At 44.8% G+C, this 22,912-nt stretch overlaps 1 protein-coding gene and 1 non-coding gene across 3 annotated transcripts in view; both read right to left on the bottom strand.

Annotated features, from left to right (window-relative positions):
- KCNH1 (potassium voltage-gated channel subfamily H member 1) overlaps nt 1-22,912 on the bottom strand; it is a 434,009-nt gene that overhangs the window by 242,158 nt on the left and 168,939 nt on the right. For both annotated transcript variants that reach the window (XM_027565678.1, XM_027565679.1), the window contains exon 7: nt 7,043-7,472. In XM_027565678.1, coding sequence (XP_027421479.1) covers nt 7,043-7,472 — 430 coding nt within the window. The remainder of the gene's footprint in view (nt 1-7,042; nt 7,473-22,912) is intronic.
- On the bottom strand, nt 9,443-9,514 carry TRNAR-GCG. The gene has a single exon. It is a non-coding gene; the product is annotated as a tRNA-Arg (tRNA).

Raw genomic sequence — 22,912 nt, 5'->3', positions numbered from 1 at the left:
TTAAAATATGACAACAATGAGGGGCTGAGAACCGGCAGGTAATAAGCAGAGATGGTCTCCTGGAGAAGAACAGGCAGGGATGCAGACGACAGAAAGCTCAAGGTTGTGTTAAAGATGGAGATGTCCAACTGGAACGCAGAATGGTAGATAGAGCTTTTTAAATCATCAGGGTCTAGAGAAGAAAAAAAACACTGATTTGCTAGCTAAGAAAAAAAAAATCTCTAAGAATAAATGTGAAATGAACAGTTATTTCTGCCATAGCACTCTGGCCACTGCCCCATTTCCCAAAATGAGCATAAACCTAAAATGAAATTAAACAGCAGTCCCATGTTCCTGAGAAGGGAGCAGCGATTATTATTTTCTTTTTTTCTAAGAACAGGAAGGAAAATAACTGGGACGGGCAAGAAACAATTGCTGTTATTAACAAGAAAACCATGACATCTGAATGTAGATTTTCAGCTTTTCAAAGAGCTATGCTATGCTAAGTCACTTCAGTCGTGTCTGACTCTGTGTGACCCCATAGACGGCAGCCCACCAGGCTTCCCCATTCCTGGGATTCTCCAGGCAAGAACACTGGAGTGGGTTGCCATTTTCTTCTCCAATGCATGAAAGTGAAGAGAGAAAGTGAATTTACTCAGTCGTGTCCGACTCTTAGCAACCCCATGGACTGCAGCCTACCAGGCTCCTCCGACCATGGGATTTTCCAGGCAAGAGTACTGGAGTGGGGTGCCATTGCCTTCTCCGTTCAAAGAGCTACCCTATGTCATTATCTCATTTAGTTCTCACTTCAACCAAATGAGATGGTCAGGAGAGCTTCTTACCTCTAATCCACAGGAAATGAAAGGTACAGACTAAAGCAGAGAGGTAGAAACCACCGAGGACTTGAACCCAAACCTCTCAACTAGCAATTCAGGGACAAAGTTCCAGCGATGCCCACCTGTCACAGAGGGCTAATGTTTGCTGGCATCAGTTGAGGGGAGAAGAGGAGAGGGAGACAGGCTGAGGTAGACACACACCGCTGGCCATCCCTCACTAACTGTGTTCCTTATCCTGCATTCCTACCTGATGCATGACCACCCAGAAGACTACATTTCCCAGCCTCCTTTGCAGCTAGGCATGTGGCCAGGTTACCAAGTGCCAGCGAAAGTGATATGAACAAAGGTAACATGCACAACTTCCTAGTCTTGTCCTCAAAAGGAGAACAGTTCAGGGAGCTCAGGAAGAGTTCAGTTCCACCCCCGTCCCACCCCACCCGCCTCTTTTCTGGAGAAAGAACATACGGCCAAAGCTGGAACGGCCATATGGGATCCCAGTATGGAAGTCATGTATTTAAGACAGCAGAGAAACCTGGGCTTTGATGACTGCAGCAGTCAGTCCAGCCCTACACATTTAGGAAACATATGTCCCATCTCTGTCCAGCAACTAAACCTATATGCTAACTAATAAAGAAGTTTTGCCAGTAGCACTGAACACCATTTCTAAAACTCCAGAACTTTCTCAACAGTTCAGATTCAACAAGACCATAAATATTTTATGAAGAGTCTGGTATGTGTTTGAAGTCTCTTAAGAGCATCTTACAGCCTTCAGGGAGATGGGCCCAATCCTTTTTGAAAAACCAGTATAATGGCATAGAGTGCAAAAAGGCATATTCCACAAAGGTGAATAAAAAGAAATAAGAATGCTTAAATAAAATCCTGAAGGAGCCAGGGTAAAGTCCCTATTGCTTGCAAATAACAATCTAAGCTGAAAGGGGGTCATAAAGCATCCCATATGGGTGGTGGTGGTCGGCTCAAACCGTGCAGGGTGCAGGTCACTTGGGGAAGGCACTGGCACCCCACTCCAGTACTCTTGCCTGGAAAGTCCCATGGAGGGAGGAGCCTGGTGGGCTGCAGTCCATGGGGTCGCTAGGAGTCGGACACGACTGAGCGACTTCCCTTTCACTTTTCACTTTCACGCATTGGAGAAGGAAATGGCAACCCACTCCAGTGTTCTTGCCTGGAGAATCCCAGGGGCAGGGGAGCCTGGTGGGCTGCCGTCTACAGGGTCGCACAGAGTCGGACACAACTGAAGTGACTTAGCAGCAGCAGCAGGTTACTCGTGTCCCTTCCTGCCAAGAAAGAAGGTGATGTAAGGAAACGCTATGGTTGAGTCCAATAACTCTCTTGGAGCTCTCAGGCCCCACCCCGGGGAGGGAGTGGGCAGAGGTTGACTAAAGCCCTGAACAGGATGAGATCCAGCCCAGCAGAAGGAGGAGGCACTGCTGTGGACTCAAGGGATGCTCACAAGAGTCCCCTCAGCACTCACATTCTGCTCTGGGTTTAAGGAGCTGAGGCAGAGGAGGACAGGGGGGAAATATGCAGAGACAGAACAGCAAGGGCTGGGCTTGTAGGGTGGAGGGTGGAGGCCGCCTGGAGGAGGAGTATGATGTCTAGACCCCCTGCCATCATCAGAGAGACAGGAAATGAATGTGGCTTAATTACAATGACAGGATGACAGCAATGACATTATGAGGAGAGAATCAGAAAAGTGCAAAGCCCATATTAAGAAAACGAGAACTGTCACTTAACCGTCAAATTCTCCCTGGAAGAGATCCCCCCAGACACAGTCATGCCCCTAACTGAGACTGAGACCCCAAGATAGAGGGACTCTCCCCTCATCCCTGACAATCCCACCTTTGAGGGGTCCCCCCGAAGGGCTCAGCCCACAGTGAAGTCTCCATCTCCAGGCCCAACCCCCAGTGTCCACCCCCCAGACCTCAGACTCCTGGGAGTGCCACCCACAGAGACACCTCCATCCTCAGAGGTCTATCGAGGGAGGCACTCGGTACGTGGCTGCTAAATGAGGTCACCTCTCCCAAATGTCACCCTGAGGGGCCTTGTGCTTCTCTCAGCACCAACACACAGGCAAACCACACATGCAAAAGAGGGGGTCCACCCATCACCCCACAGGGTCAGCCTTGCAGGAGACCACTGAAAACCTATTCAAGGATGGCAAGGGGATCAGGGCAGGGCTGACTTGTCAACACCTACAAGTTAGACATAAAATCCAGAAGATGGACACACTGTAGATCACCAACATCCAGAGATGATCTCAAATGCCCATTTTAGCCAAGTCTTCTCCTCTTCCTATTGCAATTTTTTAAAATCAGAATTGAGAAACGTGAGCAAACTTGAAAATAGTTTTCCTGCTTCCTGGCAGCCTCTGGGGAATTAGCTAAGTTACCATAAGATATTCAGTGACAGAGAACAAAGAGGAGAAGCAACGGAAGGCTTCTGGATAATCTATATTATGGTTAATACGTGGCAACAGAATAACCAAGAAATACTATTTCCGATGCCTATAAAATTCAAAGCAAAAAGGAGAAAATCACAATGTTACCAGTACCTCAAAGCTCGTTGGCTTTATTTCCCTCTACTCCCCTTGAAGAATGCTAGTCTGATCCGAGGGGGACTGGGGAGGGAGATGCATTGACCCCGGAGCATAAACACGGGGTGTGGTCAGTGTTCCCTGTCACCCAAGATCCCAATTCTGGGGTCACCCAGCCCCGTGAGCCACGCAGTAAGGACGCAAGTGCGCACGTGTGCACACAGGCAAAGCAAGATAAAAGAGAGCCCCGTAAATCAAGTAAGACTTCAGCAGCTGTCCTGAACAAAGGTTGTCTGGAATGTGAGTTTACAAGGTAATTACCAGCGCATTACACAGAGAGCAATAACTTTGTTGTTAGCACAAGAATTTGTCAGACTTGTCACACAGAAAGGGGAACAGCTGTAACTGTAAGTGACAGGTTGCTGAAAAAATGGCTGGTGTCTGAAGCACCTGGTCCCCCGAGTTTCTACCGTAAATTTGTTTTTAAATTAAAACAACAGGCAAGTGTACAAAAACTTCCCACTGTAGAAACTGCTGGCTTGTTCAAGTTTATGGAGAGAATTTTCAAAGTGTGAGTGGTGTGCCAGAGAGGACAGGCTGATGAGGTCCGTGTTCTCAGTCCACACCATCGCAGACGGGCACAGGGGAAAGAGCTGGGCTTTTAATTCAGAGTCCCAGACACAAATCCTGTCTTTCTGACATACTAGCCATGCATTCTTGGCAAAGGAGTTAACTTCTTCCAGCTTCCATTTCCTTGTAAAATGTACTTAATAATCTCTAAGGCATAGAGTTGTTGCAAACAGGGGGATTTGCATATAGAATATTTAGCACAGCACCTGGCAAACAGCAAGTGATCAGGAAACAAAGTAACAATTAAGCAGACTTGCCTACCTAAATATCATTCTTGGGGCATATTGCAGAGGTGACTGCCTGTGTATTACACTTAAAAAAAAAAAGAAATGGAAACATTATAAAGCTTTGAAAAGGTGGGGAGAGAAAAGAGGTGATGATAATTGTTTGGGTTTTCCTTTAGAGACTATACCCAGGAAATTACTTTCTCTGGAGAAGAATGGCTTTGGAGAAACAGTTTACCCTCATATGCCACCAGAGCTGTTTTCTTATCTCTTCTTCCAGGTAAAAAGTTGCAAGGAAGTCTCCTCATATTTGAAAGCCTTTAGGGAGCTCATGAAATGGAGCCTATTTTCTAACTGACCACTCTCAGCACATTTTCTGTAATGCATATAATGAAGTATTTCGATTGACGGAGCATCTCATCTTCCCCCTAAGAGACAGAAATTGTGCCCGGAGCACGGTGCATCTGGTTGTTTACTGGTGCCCCAAGGCTCACAAAATGCTGCAAGCACTGCCTAGAAAACTAGGAGATGTTAAGGCTGAAATAGTTCTAGAAGAGCAAAGATCCTTTTACACGACATGAGAAAGCACCTCGAGTTCTAATTAAGCTAAAGCAATTAGCCACCCACAGATACTTTATGCTGCTCCCCATGGTCAGGCAATCATCTCTATTAAAACCCATTTTAAAAAAAGAGCAGACCCAAAAGTTCCCCGCACACACTTCCCACAAACCAGTTAAGCCTTAGACGCATCTGGTAAACACACAGCGCCGGGCTCTGGGTGTGGCAGAGGGGCTTTCAGGAAAGGAGTACCTCAGACATGATGAGGTGATGGCAAATAAAACGGAGGCGAGCTGCAAACGGAACAAAAGGGGTAACAAAACCCACTTGCCAAGGGGTCCCTGGATTATGGATGGGCTGGACAAAGCCAGACAAGCTGAAGCCTCCGTTTCCCTGGTCTTAGAATCCCCTGGTTGGTGTAACAAGATGTCAACTCCACCCTGAGGAAGCACATCAAGCAGAAGGGTTTCTGCCAGCTGGAACTAGCGCCCAGCTTCATCACCTGTGACCAGACTACCGTCCAAACCCATGCTTCACGGGAGGTCTGTCCTCTCTCACACCACAGTGCGTCATGGAAGCACCAACAGGGTGCATTTGGCAGGTTCACAATGAGTCCAATCCACTCAAGTTCACGTGCTTTCCCCAGCCCAGTTAGGCCTAATCTTCCCCAAGACTCCCTTTAGTGAGGGGAGTTCATTGTTGTTTACAACCCAAGGCTGTTTCCAGACTTGGTAGTAGTGGCAACAGCTACAAAATGGTCAATGGTCAAGCATTTAAAAATTAAGGGCTTCCCTGGTAAAGAATCCACCTGCAAAGCAGGAGACCCTGGTTCAGTTCCTGGGTGGGGAATATCCCCTGGAGAAGGGAACGGCTACCCACTCCAGTATTTGGGCCTGGAGAATTCCATGGACTATGTAGTCCATGGGGTCTCAAAGAGTTGGACACTACTGAGTCACTTTCGGATCTTCCCTGGTGGCTCAGACGGAAAAGCGTCTGCCTACAACGCGGAAGACCTGGGTTCAATCCCTGGGTCAGGAAGATCTCCTGGAGAAGGAAATGGCAACCCACTCTAGTATTCTTGCCTGGAAAATTCCATTGACTGAGGCACCTGGTTAGGCTACAGTCCATGCATTCATTTTCACCCCCTGTCCATAGGGAATTGGTTCTAGGACCAATTGATTAGAAGATATGAAAACCAACAGATTTTTAAGTCCCTTATATAAAATGGCATAGTATTTGCCTATAACCCACATACACCCTCCCATATACTTTAAATGATCCCTAGATACTTATAGTACCTAGTACAATATAAATGCTATGTAAATAATTGCCTGTATGTGGCAAATTTAAGGTTCATGAACTTTCTGAAAGTTTCTCTTTTTAATATTTTCAGTCCATGGTTGGTTGAATGCGAGGATGCAGAATCCATGGATACAGAGGGCCAAGTGTACTTTCCTCAAGAACTAGGGTTATTTCTGTTTTTCAGTCCAGTGAAGTTAATCCAAAGCCCCATTACTTCTCAACTGAATAAGAGCTGTTTATTCCTGTAGGTTTTTACCTTTTGGATTTAGAAAACCTCTCAATCACCAAACAGACATCAAAAATATTGATCTAGATCAGCACTGTTCAATAGAAATAAGATTTTAAATTTTCCTAGGATTTGCATTAAAGAGTAAAAATATATACAAAACTATTGTACTAGAATATTTTACTTAACCCACTCTAGCAAAACCATTACTATTTCTAGATATAATACAAAAGATTGAGATACTTCTGATTTTGTTTTCATGCATCCTTTCTCTAGTACCACACTGAACTATGCAATCTAGAGCTATTTTTAAATTGCCGTGGAAAAACTTCCACAATTCACTGTCCTATGAACAAGAAGTATACCAAAATGTATAGCATGGTCTCATTTTAACTATTAAAACGTGTTATCTGTGTGTTCAGGTATGGACAGACAAAAATCTCTAAGGGAAACACCAAACGTTAACAGCAATTTTAAGAAACAGAATTATGTATGGTTAGTCATTAGTTTCTACTTTGTGCTCTTTTGTTATTTTCTGAATTTCTGTGCAGTAAATATATACTGTTTAAATTAATAGGAAAACTCTAAAGCTAGTCTTTAAAAACAAAAACCCTCCCTTATTTTAAGCCGTAACACCCCAATCCTATGGCACTGTAGCCACTGCCCTACTTCCGGCTAACCAAAAGGATGGACAAACTTGATGCCCCACCCCTTGCCCAGTCACTGTGATACTTACAGCCAATCATCATGATGGCCACGGCAAAGATCTTCTCAATGTCTGTGGACGGGGCGATGTTCCCAAAGCCCACGCTGGTGAGGCTGGTCATGGTGAAATACAACGAGGAGATGTAGACGGAATTCTTGCTGGGACCCCCTTCCCACTTCCCTGAGCCAGACCCGTTAAACTGGTAAGGGGTGCCAATGTCCATGGCCAGCTGGTAGAGCCAGCTGTTGTTGCGGATGGTCTTGGTGTCCTCGTCGAAGATCTCATAGTCCCCGATGCTGTACCAAATGCAGGCCATCCAGTGAGCGGCCAGCCCGAACACACACACCAGCAGGACCAGCACGGCAGCTCCATACTCGATGTAGTGGTCCAGCTTCCGGGCCACGCGTCCCAGGCGGAGCAGCCGGACAACTTTCAGAGAGCTGAACAGGCTGCTGATGCCCTGGGAGGAAAGGGGCACAGGGTCAGGGCTGAGAACAGAGAGAGCACCAACTCCGTCCCGCCACCTCCCAAGAGGCTCCCTTCAGCACGCGTATCCCATGAGACGCTAGAGTATGCAACCCTTAAAACATTGCTTCAAAATAAGTCATGACATAGAGAAATGCCCATATATACTTTTATGCTTAGATACAATAAGAATTTTAGTCCACCATATACAGAAGGGAGATTTCCATTAGCTTTTCCCTACATCCTTTAAAAAGCAAATAAAAAGCTAAAATAAAAATAAGACAAATAAAAGTTGAATTTCATTCTCATATTATATATATGTATACAAATACAAATACGAGCATTTTTCCATACTATTCATTTTAAAACAATGTTAAGGGTTGTGTAATATTTCATATTAAGTAATATGAAATATTTTTAGAGTTGCATATTTATTTCATATTGAAAAATGGTCAGGAAACACACATGGAAAGACATAGAAAACATTAACAGGGGTAATTGCTACACTGTCAAATTATAGAATTACAGGCAATTTTTATTATATTTCATATATATTTTTGTTACATTTGCATATATTTACTTCTGCAATTAAAAATTGTTACCTTTACTATTACAAAAATACATATTTAAAGAACAAATAATTTTTTAAGGTAAAAATAAAGGAACAACTGAAAAGAATAAAGAACTGAGATTCTGTTTTCCCAGGAAAGTTACAAACTCTTGGAAGGTTACAACACTTCAGTCAGGTCAGGGATACAGCCAGACAAAATGTACTTAATCTCAATCAATCAAGGAATCTCAAAACCAGAAGGAGCCTTCTGATTTCACCTGCTTTAAGTCTCCTCCTTCAAATCCCACTGGGACAGGGTATTCTCCAGACAGTTCTCTAGGGAACAGCACTGTGGTAGGGCAGGAACACCAGTGTAGAAATCTTTAAAATGGGGTCTACCCCTCAGGTGGGTCACTAACTTGCTGTGTCAATTTGGACCATGCAGTTACCTCTCAGTTCACCAGTCTAGACAATGCGGGAGGTGGACGGGAAGAGCTCTACAACTCCTGCATAGGCCAACTTACTCTTCCTTATCTCCTAAGGGAGCTGAAATATATCACGGAAGCTATACCATTCAAATCTCAAACTCACATTCCAAAATGATTCCAAGGTGCACGGAAAGGAGATTTCCATTAAAATCTCCCAAATTCTATTAAAAAGCAAATAAACATCATAAAGACATTTCTTTGAATGAAGACTTTGGTCTCCCTTACACAGCAAAAACCTAACAGCAGAATGACGCCCTTCGCCAGGCAGAGTGAAGGACTTGCCACTCCTCTAAGCTCTGGACAGGTTCCAGCTCACTGTTTCCTCTTTGGTCCTCCATACCATTAATGACAACACTCAAGGGTCAGGTTATGTCACAGACAGAAGGAAAAAATGTAGAAGTTTCCTGGTGAGTCTGTGTCACCTCCTCCTGGACACACAGCTAATCACATTTCCCAGCCTCTTTCTATCCGGGTAGGTCTCTGGAACCAGGTCCAGCCAATGGAATTCGAGGTGGACGAAGTGTCACTTCCAAGCCAAGGAGATAAATGTAAGAATACTTTCTCTACAAGTTCTCTCTTCCCCAGGGCATGCCTTCTTTGAGGTCAGGTACTCAACATTCAAAAATCTAAGATATCTGGTATCTGGTCCTATCACTTCATGACAAACAGGTAAAAAGTGGAAACAGTGACAGATTTTATTTTCTTGGGCTCTAAAATTGCTGTGGATGGTGACTGCAGCCATGAAATTAAAAGATGCTTGCTCCTTGGAAGAAAAGCTATGATAAACCTAGAAAGTGAAAGTGAAGTCGCTCAGTCGTGTCTGACTGTTTGCGACTCCGTGGACTGTAGCATACCAGGCTCCTCCATCCATTGGATTCTCCAGGCAAGAATACTGGAGTGGGCTGCCATTTCCTTCTCCAGGGGATCTTCCCGACCCAGGGATTGAACCTGGGTCTCCTGCATCGCAGGCAGACGCTTTAACCTCTGAGCCACCAGGGAAGCCCATGATAAACCTAGACAGTGTATTAAAAAGCAGTGACATCACTTTGCTGACAAATGTCTATCTAGTCAAAGCTATGGTTTTTCCAGTGGTCATGTACGAATGTGAGAGTTGGATCATTAAGTAGACTGAGTGTCAAAGAATTGATGCTTTCAAATTGTGGTGCTGGAGAAGAGTCTTGAGAGTCCCCTGGACTGCAAGGAGACCAAAGAAGTCAATCCTAAAGGAAATCAACCCTGAATATTCATTGGAAGGACTGATGCTGAAGTTCCAATACTTCAGCTACCTGATGCAAGGAGCCAATTCATTGGAAAAGACCCTAATGCTGGGAAAGATTGAGGGCTGGAGGAGAAGGGGGTGAGAGAGGATGAGATGGCTGGATGGCATCACAGACACAGTGTACATGAGTCTGAGCAAACTCCAGGAGATAGTGAAGGACAGGGAAGCCTGCTGCAGTTCATGGGGTCGCAAAGAGCTGGACACAACTTAGCAACTGAACAAAAACTGAAGATGATAGACATACAGCATGGAGGGGGCCTGAGTCCCTTGGAGGTTATGTGGAATATAGCATCCCCCAAATCAGCTTGAATCCTATTGTGATGTCAATGAAAAAAGGAACCTCTTATATAAGCCACTGAAACTCTGGGGGTATTTGTGACAGCAGCTATCATTAGCCTTCTCTGGAAAATGAACACACAAACCATATGGAGCATAGCCTTGGCAATAAAAACCAAACAGGTTACCACACAAATTATTTCACTGAAGTATGGGTGGAAAAAAAGTGAAACTGAAAGTTTTAGTCACTTGGTTGTGTCCAACTCTATAACACCATGGACTGTAGCCTGACCAGGCTCCTCTGTCCATAGGAGAGGAGGAGTGGGTAGCCATTCCCTTCTCCAGGGAATCTTTCCGACCTAGGGATTATTCTTTACCACTAGCACCACCTGGGAAGCCCTTAAAAAAAAAAAAAAAAGGTTTTGTAACCATGAAATTCCCAACAGAAATAATCATTTCTGGCCCAGCATACACCTGCCAATACATAATAATGTATCTTACTAGGCAAAAGGGACTACAGAGCCAGGCGGTTCATCCAAACTGCTGACTTTGACAGCTTAGCTTTGCCATGTCCAGTATTCATCCCCTGGATCCCCTTTCCCTCCATGTGCTTTTCTCAAAAATCTTCCATGAAAAATGGTTGAGAAAACCCTCATATTAAGGTGCAATAGACTGATGATGGTAAATGGATATCCTCTCCCCCTAGGGTATTTGCATTTTAACAGAGGGAAACCAGCTTCCAATCGTGGAATTAAAAGTACCCATAGCCTGGATGAAGGAGATATTTTGGGAGGCAAAGAAGCCTTTTTGATGACTCAGAAATCAAACACATGTAAGCAGCCACCTACTCGCCACCTCCTCATAAGGAGGTTCCTGAAATCATCTTTCAAAGCAGCTCTACTCTGAAGCAGAACTCATTACCCTGGGCAAAATTGCCTTGTCATTTTTCCCTTACATTCAACTCAAAGCAACATTTATGGGGAACTGACTCTGTACTCCTTGTGCTAATGCTACAGGGAAGAGAGGAAAATGGTGCTTTGTCTTCTTGCTCACTATTGGGTCTACAGTGGCTGGCATGTGGAGGATGCTCGAGAGAAAGAAAGGGAAGAGGAAGCAAAAACCTGATTACTAATGAGAGGCAAAATACAGTTAGTGAAGAGATATTTCTACTTAATAGTCCCAGAACTTGGAGCTGAGCAGCAGCACAGAAGTCGTCTCAGCACCTCTGAGTCCAGCAGTGTCCTCTAGAGCTCCCTTAGGAATGGTCCTTCAGCCTGTCCTTGAACCCTCCTCTGAACCACTGCCTCTTGAAGATCTAATTCTGTGGCAGGCATTCATGGAGATGAACTACCAGGCTCCTACCACTTTTCATACTTTCTGTGTGCTCCACCTGCACTTCCTCCTTCCGCTCCACTCCATCCCTCCCCAGTGGCCACCACGTCACATGCAAGCCCTACCCACAGGCCACGCTATCCTCTGGCCGTACGCTCCAGGCAGCACGAGCATCCCACACATTGGACACACGCTTGCATCTCTGAACCTGCTCAGACAGGTCCCTCAGCCCAGAAGGCCCAGTTTCCCAATTTCTGCCAGCTGGTACACTAGTTACCCTTCAGGTCTGCCACGATCCCCACCCTACAGCCTTCTCAGAGCCCCTGGAAGTCACAACCAGCCAGTCACCCTTCGGTGTGTTCACAGTATTCTGTATCCATCACTTTGCACTAAAGTTTCCTACAGCCAGTTCCCTTCCCCAGCTACGTTGGGAACTACATCTTCCTGAAGATAGAGGCCACTTGTTACTCATTTTCGAAACTTCTTACATTGGGTTCAATAATGTTCCTCCCTAAATTCAAGTCTTTCCCAGAATCCTCAGAATGTAACCTTACGTGGAAATAGGGCTACCCTTGCAGGTACAGTTAGCTAAAATGAGGTCATATTGGAAAATGGAAAACCCTGAATCCAGTATGACTAGTGTCCTCATCAGACACAGAGAGACACACGTGACTACGAATGCAGAGATTGGAGTGATAGGTCTTCAAGCCAAGGGATGTCAAGGATGACTGGCAACACCAGAAATGAAGAGAAGGGCATGAAAGAGATTCTTTTCTAGAGCCTCAAAAAGAGCATGGCTCTGCTGACACCTTGATTTTAGATTTCTAGCCTTCAGAACTGAGAGAGAATGAATTTCTGCTGTATTGAGTCACCCAGTTCTTGGTAATTTGTCACAGCAGCCCTAGAAAACTAATGTATCTATACAAGCTTTAAAGCCAGCACCTTCTCAGAGAGGGTCTCAAATATTGTCTAAACTGAATTGAAGAGTTTGGCTTATGAGAGAATTTCTTATTTTCAGGAGCCTCTGGAACTATATAAAGCAAGCCTTTCCTCATTGTGTTATCTGTGTGCGCACGGATGCCCAGTTACCCAGTTTTGCATTAGTTCCCTACTGCCCTAACAGCTGGAATTGTAGCTGTTTAAAAGCATTTCAAGCTACTAATTTGTTCTTTTTTCTTATTTGCCCAAAGCTTAGTGGGTTAGCTAGAGAGAATATTCCAAACTTAAAAACAAAAAACATTAGTATGCGAAAAACACGACAGCACCATTTGGGAGCAAGTCACACCTCCCCAGGGACTTCTCCCCCCGCGCCCCGCCTGCCCCAGGGACTCACATTCCAAATAGTTCCAGAGAGTTCATCAAAATTTTAAGGTTGTAAAGACCCAAGAATTTCAGGTTGAATCCACATGGCCAAAGGCCACTGAGAAAGAACCTAGGCTGGTGAGCCTCATCACTGAAGGCCAACACATGCGACTGGACGGAAGGCTTATGAAATCTCAGGAACCTCAGCTGTAGTGATTTTGGTGCAACTCAGATTGAAGCAGACATTTGGCAATTATCAGGTTCACTTGCGCATGAGCAAGCTTTGCCTATTCGCCAGGACTAAAGAAACCATTCTGCTAATTCCAGCTCCACTTTGCTTCCTCAGCTAGCCAAATTCACCAGTTTTTGGTTCTTTCATCTTTTTTTTTTCTCTGTCATACACACAAAAAGTAACACTCTCACAGACTGATGACATTGTGTTACTAAAAAGAACAACTCTGTCTCACATTCTTGAAAAGTTTCCCCAGGCTTCCAAGTCTATGTGGTGAGCAAATTCCAGAGCAAATTCTGCAGTTACACTTTTTTTTTTTTTAAATTGTTTTCAACCCCACATTACCCATCATTACTCTTGTCCCGCACCTTCCTCCAGCTAAAGGTCTCATTCACATGCTTCCTCTGAGTCATCCGGGAACCTGTCATCATGCGTAGAAAATTCCCAGCCTCAGCATCTTCATGGACTGTTCCCACCACCTTCCTCCTTTAGTTGAAACTGGCTCTTACAAGCACCTTCCTTTTTCCCATCCTGGAGTTTGGAGTAGGGAGTTTCAAACTCCACATTTCATCTTCCAAATAAGAGTTGTTTGACACTCAAAAAAATAGAAAAAGAAGCCCCCCTTCTTTAAGATTCATGTACCAAAAAACAAAACAAAACAAAAAAACACTTAATAAAGATGCCCTGAAACTACCACACCTCCATAAAAAAAAAATGCATGCCCTTCAGCAATACCATTACCGTTATCTGATTACTGATAGGTAACATCTATCGAATGCTTACAAATACGCCAGAACTTGGGCTTAGTCTTTCATTTACTCTCCCATTTATCAAAGTCTCAGTCGCTCCTTTTCATTACCTGGTCACAGCCCACCTCCTGCTATCAGCAAGGGAAACTTAATGTTCAAGGGGGGGAAAATCATTCAACAGTCCAGCCTCTCTATTCCAGTGACTCTCACTTCCTCTCCATACCCCGCGCCTGGTTATCACTGGGAACTGCTTCATCTCTGAAAGCTTACACACCAGCACTCGACACAAGGACTACATATATTTCCATTCCTCCCATCCTTTCCTTTATCCCATCCAGCCTGCTCTTAGGCTTTTCTTTGATATCTCTATCCCCATCTTCTTTTCCCCCAACCATCAACTCTCCAGATTTTACTTCCTTTCCCATTTCACTAGACCCTGTGACATCATTTCACGTACCCCCTCCCACAACGCTCACCATCTCTCTCTCCCCTTGCCTTCCTATCACACTTGCCCTATGAAATGCAGCACCATATAGATTCAACAGCAGACACTGGGCTACTATCTCCATTCTCAGCTGGGACCTGTCCTTTTCCTCTTCCTCTAACAACACTCTCGTTCCCATCAACAGCTATTCCAAATCTTCACTACCCTTTTCAAGATCCCACCTAACCCGTGCCTTCTTATTCTCAGCCAACATCACCTCCCCATTTACAGACAGAGCAGGGGTCGTAAGTATCAATTCTCGTCCACATTCCACCTTCACAAACATGAGCATATGCAGTAGCACCATCCTTCCACACTGAATCAAAAGTCACTCCTCACCTATTCAGGAACCCCACCGCATCAACTACTTATTCTTCTCTTTATTCCCTTTCTTCATCTTCAAAACTCCCTTTCATAGACTCATTTCTGTTAAAAAAAAATCATACTAGTGTCTCAAGTGCTATACACTTCTCCACTCTTTCTCTCCTGAAACCATAATCAACACACAATGGCTCAGATTCCTCATTTCCTAGTAATTTCTAACCCACTGTACTCAAAAGTCCACTCACTCTACCCAGAAACTGTCTCAACAGTCACCAATCACCTTCTAATTGTCATACCTTCAGCGTTTGTCACCTGTAATGGGCATGTGACATTCTTCATGGCCACACAGGGTCCACACTGTCTTCCTATGTTTAGGGAATCACGACCTTACCAAGTAGACCTAGAAGCTGACAACACCATAAACCTTCCTTCTACAGCTTCTTCTGCAGCTAATGTGTGAGCACATGACCGAGAACCTGCCCATCAGAGACACCCATCCCAGTCACTGGATGGCATCCCATGGAGGAACTGTGCAGGGCCCCTTTTGCAAGAGTGTGGCAGCATCACCCAGGTCCCAGAGGCAGCAGAAACAGTTCTGGAATTGATACCCATGGTCCACTGATGGCCAGGTCAACACTGCATGTTTTGAACCCACATCCAATAGCAACAGCAGCGATACTCTCACAGAACCAGCTCTGCCACAAAGCCACCAAGTGTCCTCCTAGTTGTCCCCAAACTCTGAGTACACAACATCCTTGAACCCTCACTCCTACCACTATATGAGATGGACTCCCCTCTCTCGGTTCTCTCAATACCTCTCTTTCTAATGATTAACAGAGGCACTGCTCTTGGTCTTCTTCTCTTCCCAATATACTCCTTTCTCTGGGTCCATCAGTGTAGCTTTAACCACTATTTATACACTGCTGCTGCTGCTAAGTCACTCCAGTCGTGTCCGACTCTGCGTGACCCCATGAACGGCAGCACCAGGCTCCCCTGTCCCTGGGATTCTCCAGGCAAGAATAACATGCTGTAAATCCATCTTTCCAAACCACACATTTCTCCTGACCCTAAGATCCTCTATGGGCATGTCACTGGGATATCCCACAGCTTCCTCAGCCTGCCACGTCTATCCCTCAGCCCAGCTCCTATTTCCCAACTTGGAGAATGCGCCTAACATACAGTCTCCCAAGTGAAAAACTAAACATCATCATCTTTGCTGCCTATGCAAACTTTTCTTAACTGGAACATTCTTTTTAGAAGGGTGATGTTAAGGTGTATCAGTATTCCAAGCATAATTTACTGCCACTTGGATAATAGAAAAATATTTTCTTGTTTATTCATATAGCATCAATAAGATACTGGAATGAACATAGGTACTGGAATATACATAAGATATTAGAAACATGGATGATCCCAAGAACAGAGATTCTTCATTGTAATATCCTTTTGAATGCTATTCCATATGAATTTTTGTTTACCATAAATTTTTAAAGATTAAATAAAAATTAAAATTTAAAATATGACCCAACACTGCTTAGACCCATTCAATGGCTTTCACCGCCTTTTGAATAAAATTCCATTAGTTTAGCAAACAAAGGCCTTCGTAAAAATGTCATTTCGGACAGCTTCATCACTCACTGCTTCCCTCCCAGGCACCCTCTGCTTTCATCATATCAGATTATTTGTGGTTCCACAATCACTCTATCCCCTCACATCTTCACACATGCCGTTCCTTCTGCCTCAAGCATTGTTCTCCTGCTTGTCTGCCTGGCAGATCCCTACCCATCCTTGAGGACACTTCTCAACACCCATGTGGCAGGATGAGTCACATATTACTAAAATTCTGACTTATCAAGTGTAAAAGTAGTTTATCTTTTAAAATAATTAGAGTTCAAATCTATCCCAATAACATCACTGTCATCTGAATTCCAATTTTCTTTCTTGACCTGTGGGAAAAAGAATATAGACATGGCAACAACCTAGAAACTATGGATCTGAAGTCAACACAGGAGCCTAATCCACTCATTGTGTACATTTTCTGTGTCTACTGGTGAATTTTCTGTGTCCACTTGACTGGGACACAGGGTGCCCCGATATTTGGTTAAACATTATTCTGGGTGTGTCTGTGAGGGTGTTTCTGGAGTGAGATTAACATTTGAATCAACAGATTGAGTAGAGCAGATCACCCTCCCTAGTGTGGGTAGGCCTCACCCAGTCCACTGAAGGCCTGAATTGAACAGAACGTTGGATAAGGGCGAATTCGTGCTGACTGCTTTCAAGCTGCGACACCAGTCTTCCACACTCAGACTGGAACGTAACCACTGCCTCTCCTGGGTCTCCATCTTGCTGAGGGTGGATGTAGGGCTTCTCAGCCTCCATAATTACCATAATGCTAACTATATAGATAATATTTATTTATAACATATATAAACCCTACTGATTCTGCTTCTCTGTAGGACCTTGACCCATACAGGGTCTTAACAGGAGAAAGGTTGAGAACTGCCAATCTAAGACATAACACAAATCCATCTCTCCCCTGATGCCTTTCCTAACACCCATAGGCAGAGCTCAACATGCCCTGCACTAGACTCCCATGACTGTTCCTTGATTCACTCTTCCAATAAATACTTACTGAGCATCTACCATAAAGCAAACGTGGTTTCAAACACTGAAAATAGATCACAGATGGACCAGACCAACATCTTTACCCCTGTGGAACTGAGATAATAAGCAAAAAGAAATAGTACGTTATATGACAGTAAGATGAAAAGCAGGAAGTAACTTACTTACTTACTTAAGCAGGAAGTAACTAAGGAGTGCAAGGAAGTGAGGGTGGCAGAGTGTTAAATAGGACCGTGGAGAAAACTTCACTGAAATCTTGGCCTTTAAGTAATGATCAGTGGAGGCGAGAATGTGAGCCACCAGGGCATCTAAGAGAAGCGCGCTCCAGACAGGCATCTGTTCAGTTCAGTTCAGTCACTCAGTCGTGTCCGACTCTTTGCGACCCTATGAATCGCAGCACGCCAGGCCTCCCTGTCCATCACCAACTCCCAGAGTTCACTCAGACTCATGTCCATCGAGTCGGTGATGCCATCCAGCCATCTCAACCTCTGTCATCCCCTTCTCCTCCTGCCCCCAATCCCTCCCAGAGGGTCAGCAAGTACCAAATATCCCTGGTATGAAGGTCACATGGTCTTTATATTAGGCTGTCAGGCCCTTGGGATCAAGAAGCACACCTTCCATGGAAGTAATAGTTATTTTAATAAAAATAGCAATTTTATTGAGTACTTACTAAATGCCAGACACAATAAAGACTTTACAAGCATTATCACACTTAATCCTCATCATTTTGAGAGGTAGGTATATTATACACCCAGTTTACAGATGAAGAAACTGATAGAATCATTTGTCTAGAACGACACAGAAAGTAGCAGAGCTAGAATCTGCACCCTGATCAACCAACTCCTAAGATTATGCTTTTATCCCTCTGCTTTACAGACTCCACCTTTAATTTCCCATTTTTAGAGTTCTGGTTCCTCACAGATGGTCGATAAATGTTTATCAGATGGAAACTCACAATGAGACTTACTTGAAGGAGGAGGCCTAGCAGTCTGTTTTAAGGATTTACTACTTTATTAACAGAGCTTGGTTTGTCTGTTGTCTTTAAAACAGAGATGACTTCAAGAATAAATGTTTCAAGATAGTCCCACCACTCTGCAGATTCATTTCAACTGCATAATGGAATCAACTGGTTTCCCAGATCTCATCGGAAGCTACTCCCTGAAGCTTAAATGTAATTTGCTTCCCTTTCATTGCTTCAACATTTTACTTTCATCTCAATTGACTCAGCAGACACTTCCTGAAAACCTAGTATAGAAAGACACAGCCCAGAATGACCAGCGATACAAAACCAGAGAACACACCATCACCTGCCCTCACGTTGTCCACAATCAGACCACAGAGAAAAGCAGCCTGCATGACCGCAGTGCAGCAAACATAAGCTAGCTGCCCCTATGAAGACTGAGTAAGCACAAGTCTGGTGGCCACACATAAAAGGACTTTTTTCCTAGTTCACTTAACAGCTGTGTTGACCATACTCGGGGGAAGGCTGTGGTTACCAAGTGTAGGGGAGCTTTTAGCCCGAAATGGGAGAGCTTGAAACCTTTCATTGGTTTAATCCAAGAATGCACCCAAAAGACACAGCTGCAGTCTCCTTAGAAAACAAAGGAAGTATAAAAATTCCACTTAAAACTATCCACTTTCCTTTTGTTTACAATTCAAACTCTAAAATAAACTGTGTATTTAATTGTGATATTATACCATCAGGCTCTTTTCCTCTCTAGAGGCTTTGAAAATTGAACTCTATCACTGGCCAAATAAAATCCAAAGGATATAGTGTACAGAATTTGGTTTTATCAAGCCATGTCTCTTTCTCAGAATAGTAATCTCAGGTTTTCCTCTACCAGGGAAGTGAAATGAACCCAAGTAGCCCAGATAGCCTAGACTGTACCTTCTGTCCTATGAAGCAGGCAAAAAGAATCATGTGTCTGCAACCCTGACACTGATGCAGAACTAGCCAAACCTTCAATCTGCTTTAGGCTGATTTAAACTATCAGAGAGTTTAAGTCAAATCAATGGTGCAGGTGAAAATCCCAGTGGCTTACAGAAGGCTCATGTCTGTAGGAGTTTTCAGCACTGGGGCCTGAATAGGACACCAGTTCACTTATCACTGCCTGGCCAGAGCTCTTAACGCGAAACAGGGCCGATACTGTGAAAGCATCACCTTAACTAGAAACACGTGAGGGCTCGGTTGGGGCCTCCTGACCACGGGTAACAACACTCTAATTCACGCAGAGGAGAGGTGCAGACAATTTCTTGAGGAGTCTAATTCGGCTTAAAAGACACCCTCCCTCCCCAAACATGACCCATGTCATTTTCATTCTCACTCCAAACCAAGCTTCAGATAAGAAGGTGGAAGCCCCCAGAAGCTATGAAGTAGCCCCCAACTGCGTAGCCTCATGTCAAGCACTGGGAATGTGGGTACAGCCTGGAGAGACCTGCACCAGGGTGGCGAGGATAAAAGACTCATGTGGCTGGTCTGGAGGTGGGCAAGGTTCCCCAGGTTTGGGGGCTGGCAGAGAAAACTGCAGACCAGCAGCCCACACGCCCGGGCTGAATCTGTGAGAACTGGGGCAGAAGTCTTCCCAGCGCTCAGGATCGAGCTCACCTGCCCTAGGCAGCAAAAGCCCCAGGGTCAGAGCATCCTCTGAGGAGCTACATGAGCTGCTGGGCGCACTGCTGGAGAACCACAAGGGGAACTCAGAGCAGGGTCCCTGGGGTGGGCTACGAGGCGGGCTTAGCCTCAGGACACTTCTCAGTGTGACTAATACACGGACACAGAGAAAGGGATGGGGGAAACAGACTCTAGGGAAGATAGTGTGGCCCTAACTTCAGGGATTCCTAGGTTGAAAGTAAGAATTCCCTTTTGGCTAGAAGGAGGGTCCGTATTTCCCTTTCAATATTGTTCATGATTTTAACTCTATCACAAATAGATTGAAAACCCTCAAGGGCTATTCCACCTTGCAGCCTCAGCAGTGAGTGGTGACAGGATCATTCTAGACTTTTCCATCCTGGGAAGCAACTGCCATACACAGAGCTTCCCTCGACTACCTTCTGGCCCTCTGAGAGGAAGTCTCCATAGGAATAATGTAAGGAAAAGTTATGGCTCCTTTTAAGAGGCTTCTGGTAAATTCAGAGTTCCAAACTTTCTGGAAGCAGGTGGAGGTAAGTAATCAGCATTCTGTGTGGTTACACTAATCAGTAACTACAACTTTGGGGAATAACAGGCCATAGAGAAAAGAAATTGTCTTCTCATTACAGGAAAATAAAACTACGTAGAGGAGTCTCATAAACACCCAGAGCCACATGTAAGACTTGGGCTTGGACCCACGTCCTGCTTCTGGCACACTCCTACTAAATATGACCCGGGTGGTCTACCCAACCTCTCTGAGCTTCATTTATTCACCTGTAAAGCATAGGAAATGCATTTGGCACCTCACTCTAGTACTCTTGCCTGGAAAATCCCATGGATGGAGAAGGCTGGTAGGCTTCAGTCCATGGGGTCGCTAAGAGTCTGGCATGACTGAGCGACTTCACTTTCATTTTTCACTTTCATGCATTGGAGAAGGAAATGGCAACCCATTCCAGTGTTCTTGCCTGGAGAATCCCAGGGACAGGGGAGCCTGGTGGGCTGCCGTCTCTGGGGTCGCACAGAGTCTGACATGACTGAAGCGATGCAGCAGCAGCAATGCTCACAGAAAGTTTTAGTTGTTGGGACTTCCCTGGCGATTCAGGGGTTAAAAATCCACCTGCCAGTGTAGGGGAACCCATAGTATGATCCCTGGCCCCAAAACTAAGATCCTACATGTTGCAACACAGCTAACCCCGCGTGCCACAACTACAGAGCCCACACCCCACAACAAGAGACACCACTGCAGTGAAGCCCACACACCACAACCAAAGGGTAGCCCCTGCTCGCCGAACTAGAGAAAGCCCACGCGCAGCAACAAGACCCAACGCAGCCAAAAAAAAAAAGTAAAGAAAAAGTATTAGTTGTTGTTACTCAAGAAATGGTCACCTTGCTCTCCTTCAGCTGTAAAAATTCAGCCAAAAAAACAAGAGAACCACAAAGGGGAGAAACTATTTGCCCTGGGCGAAAAGGAAAGGATATGGAAATGTCAGAAAGAAGTCACCACTAGATGGGAATTAATAAAGAGGGAAAGCAATACTCCCTCTCTGAAAAGTTGCAAACAAGCAGTCAAGTATATTAAACAGTCGAGGGTATAAGATTAAGGAAAGAGGCAGGGGGTCCCGGCCTTGTGCTCCTGGACTTGCAGAGCTACAGGGGTAAGTGAAAGTCAGCCTCACCTGATATTGGGCTGCAACCCACAGGCCGGCAAGCCTTGTAACTGCCCAGCGTCAAGAACAAAGAAGCAGCCCAGAGACCGCAACAGAGACATCAGTGGATTATTGGACAAGGGGCTCTTACACAGCTGAAGCAAAAGATCCTGGAGGGACACCCCACCACACCCAGCAGGCAGTCCGCAGAACATGGTGGCACCTTAGGCTACTATTTACAGGGGGAAGTGACATCAGGCTGGCTCATCAGTTACCAGGGAAACCATCTGGGGCACGTCCCTCACAGCCCCTCAGGTTAATAACCATCACAAGGGCAAATGTTTCCCTTTAATAAACTAGCAGGTGGAGCTGTTTGGGCCCAAGGATGAGAACAATCACTAGCTGGGCCGGGGCAAGCACGTTTGTGTGAGTAGGGTACAGGTGAAGTGGGGACTGGTCAGGCAGGGGCTGTAAAAACAGCAAGAGAACAGCCATGTTGAGGTGCCTGGCCACACACCTGATAAGAATATGAAAGCCCAGGGATATCTGGAAAACTATTAGAATTGTCATTTACACCTAGGTATTTGTATTCTAAATGCTCTTTACAGATCTGGTACTGTGACTACAATGATTAGAAATCATTAAAATAACAAATATGCCACTTAGAAGTTTATTTTAATGAAAAAGTAGTGTATAGACCCCAACCTGCCAACCCCATCCTGCTAAGTCATAGCAAATAATAACCACAATAATTTATGAAGCATTTGCAGTATGCCAAGCAGTTCTAATTCTTAGTCTTACATGTATTATAACTCACTTGACTCCTGTAACGATCCTATAGGATAAACAGTATAATTTTCCCTGTTACATATAAAGGTATGGATTTTTCAAAATGAATTAACTGATGGGCAAGCAGCCAGGAGGGTGATGAGTTACAAGCAGATTTCAAAAACAAGCAATGAAGTCAACCTCTTCTGCGGCTGTTCCAAAGATGCAACCAGCATACTCCTTTCCTCTTTTTACTCAGGAAGTCCTCCCGCAAAGCCAACCCGGCCACAGTAGGAGTAGCCTGTAGACCGTCATCTTCTCTACTAGCAGTGAGAAGGCTGTGGGTACACATAGCAAGTAGCAGAATGAAGAAATAAAAACAAAAGCAGTGGTAGAATAAAAAGATGATGTTCCTTCCTTAAGACCAATGACACGAAAAAGCTTAGGATTGAGATGGGCTGCTTTTGTACGGACTGAGGACTCGGCTCATAAAAGATGACCTGCAGACAGACACGATGGCATCTCAGGACTACCCAGGGTAGTACCTTATGCACGATCCTTAAGTGAAAGTCGCTCAGTCATGTCTGACTCTTTGCGATCCCACAGACTACAGCCTGCCAGGCTCCTCTGTCCGTGGAATTCTCCAGACCAGAATACTGGAGTGGGTAGCTGTTCCCTTCTCCAGGGGATCTTCCCAACCTAGGGATCGAACCCAGGTCTCCCACATTGCAGGTGGATTCTTTACCGTCTGAGC

The sequence above is a fragment of the Bos indicus x Bos taurus genome, chromosome 16 (assembly GCF_003369695.1).
Source record: "Bos indicus x Bos taurus breed Angus x Brahman F1 hybrid chromosome 16, Bos_hybrid_MaternalHap_v2.0, whole genome shotgun sequence".
Taxonomy (NCBI): domain Eukaryota; kingdom Metazoa; phylum Chordata; class Mammalia; order Artiodactyla; family Bovidae; genus Bos; species Bos indicus x Bos taurus.
The sequence above is the reverse complement of the archived record's forward strand: the minus strand, read 5'-3'. Positions and strand labels throughout refer to the sequence as shown.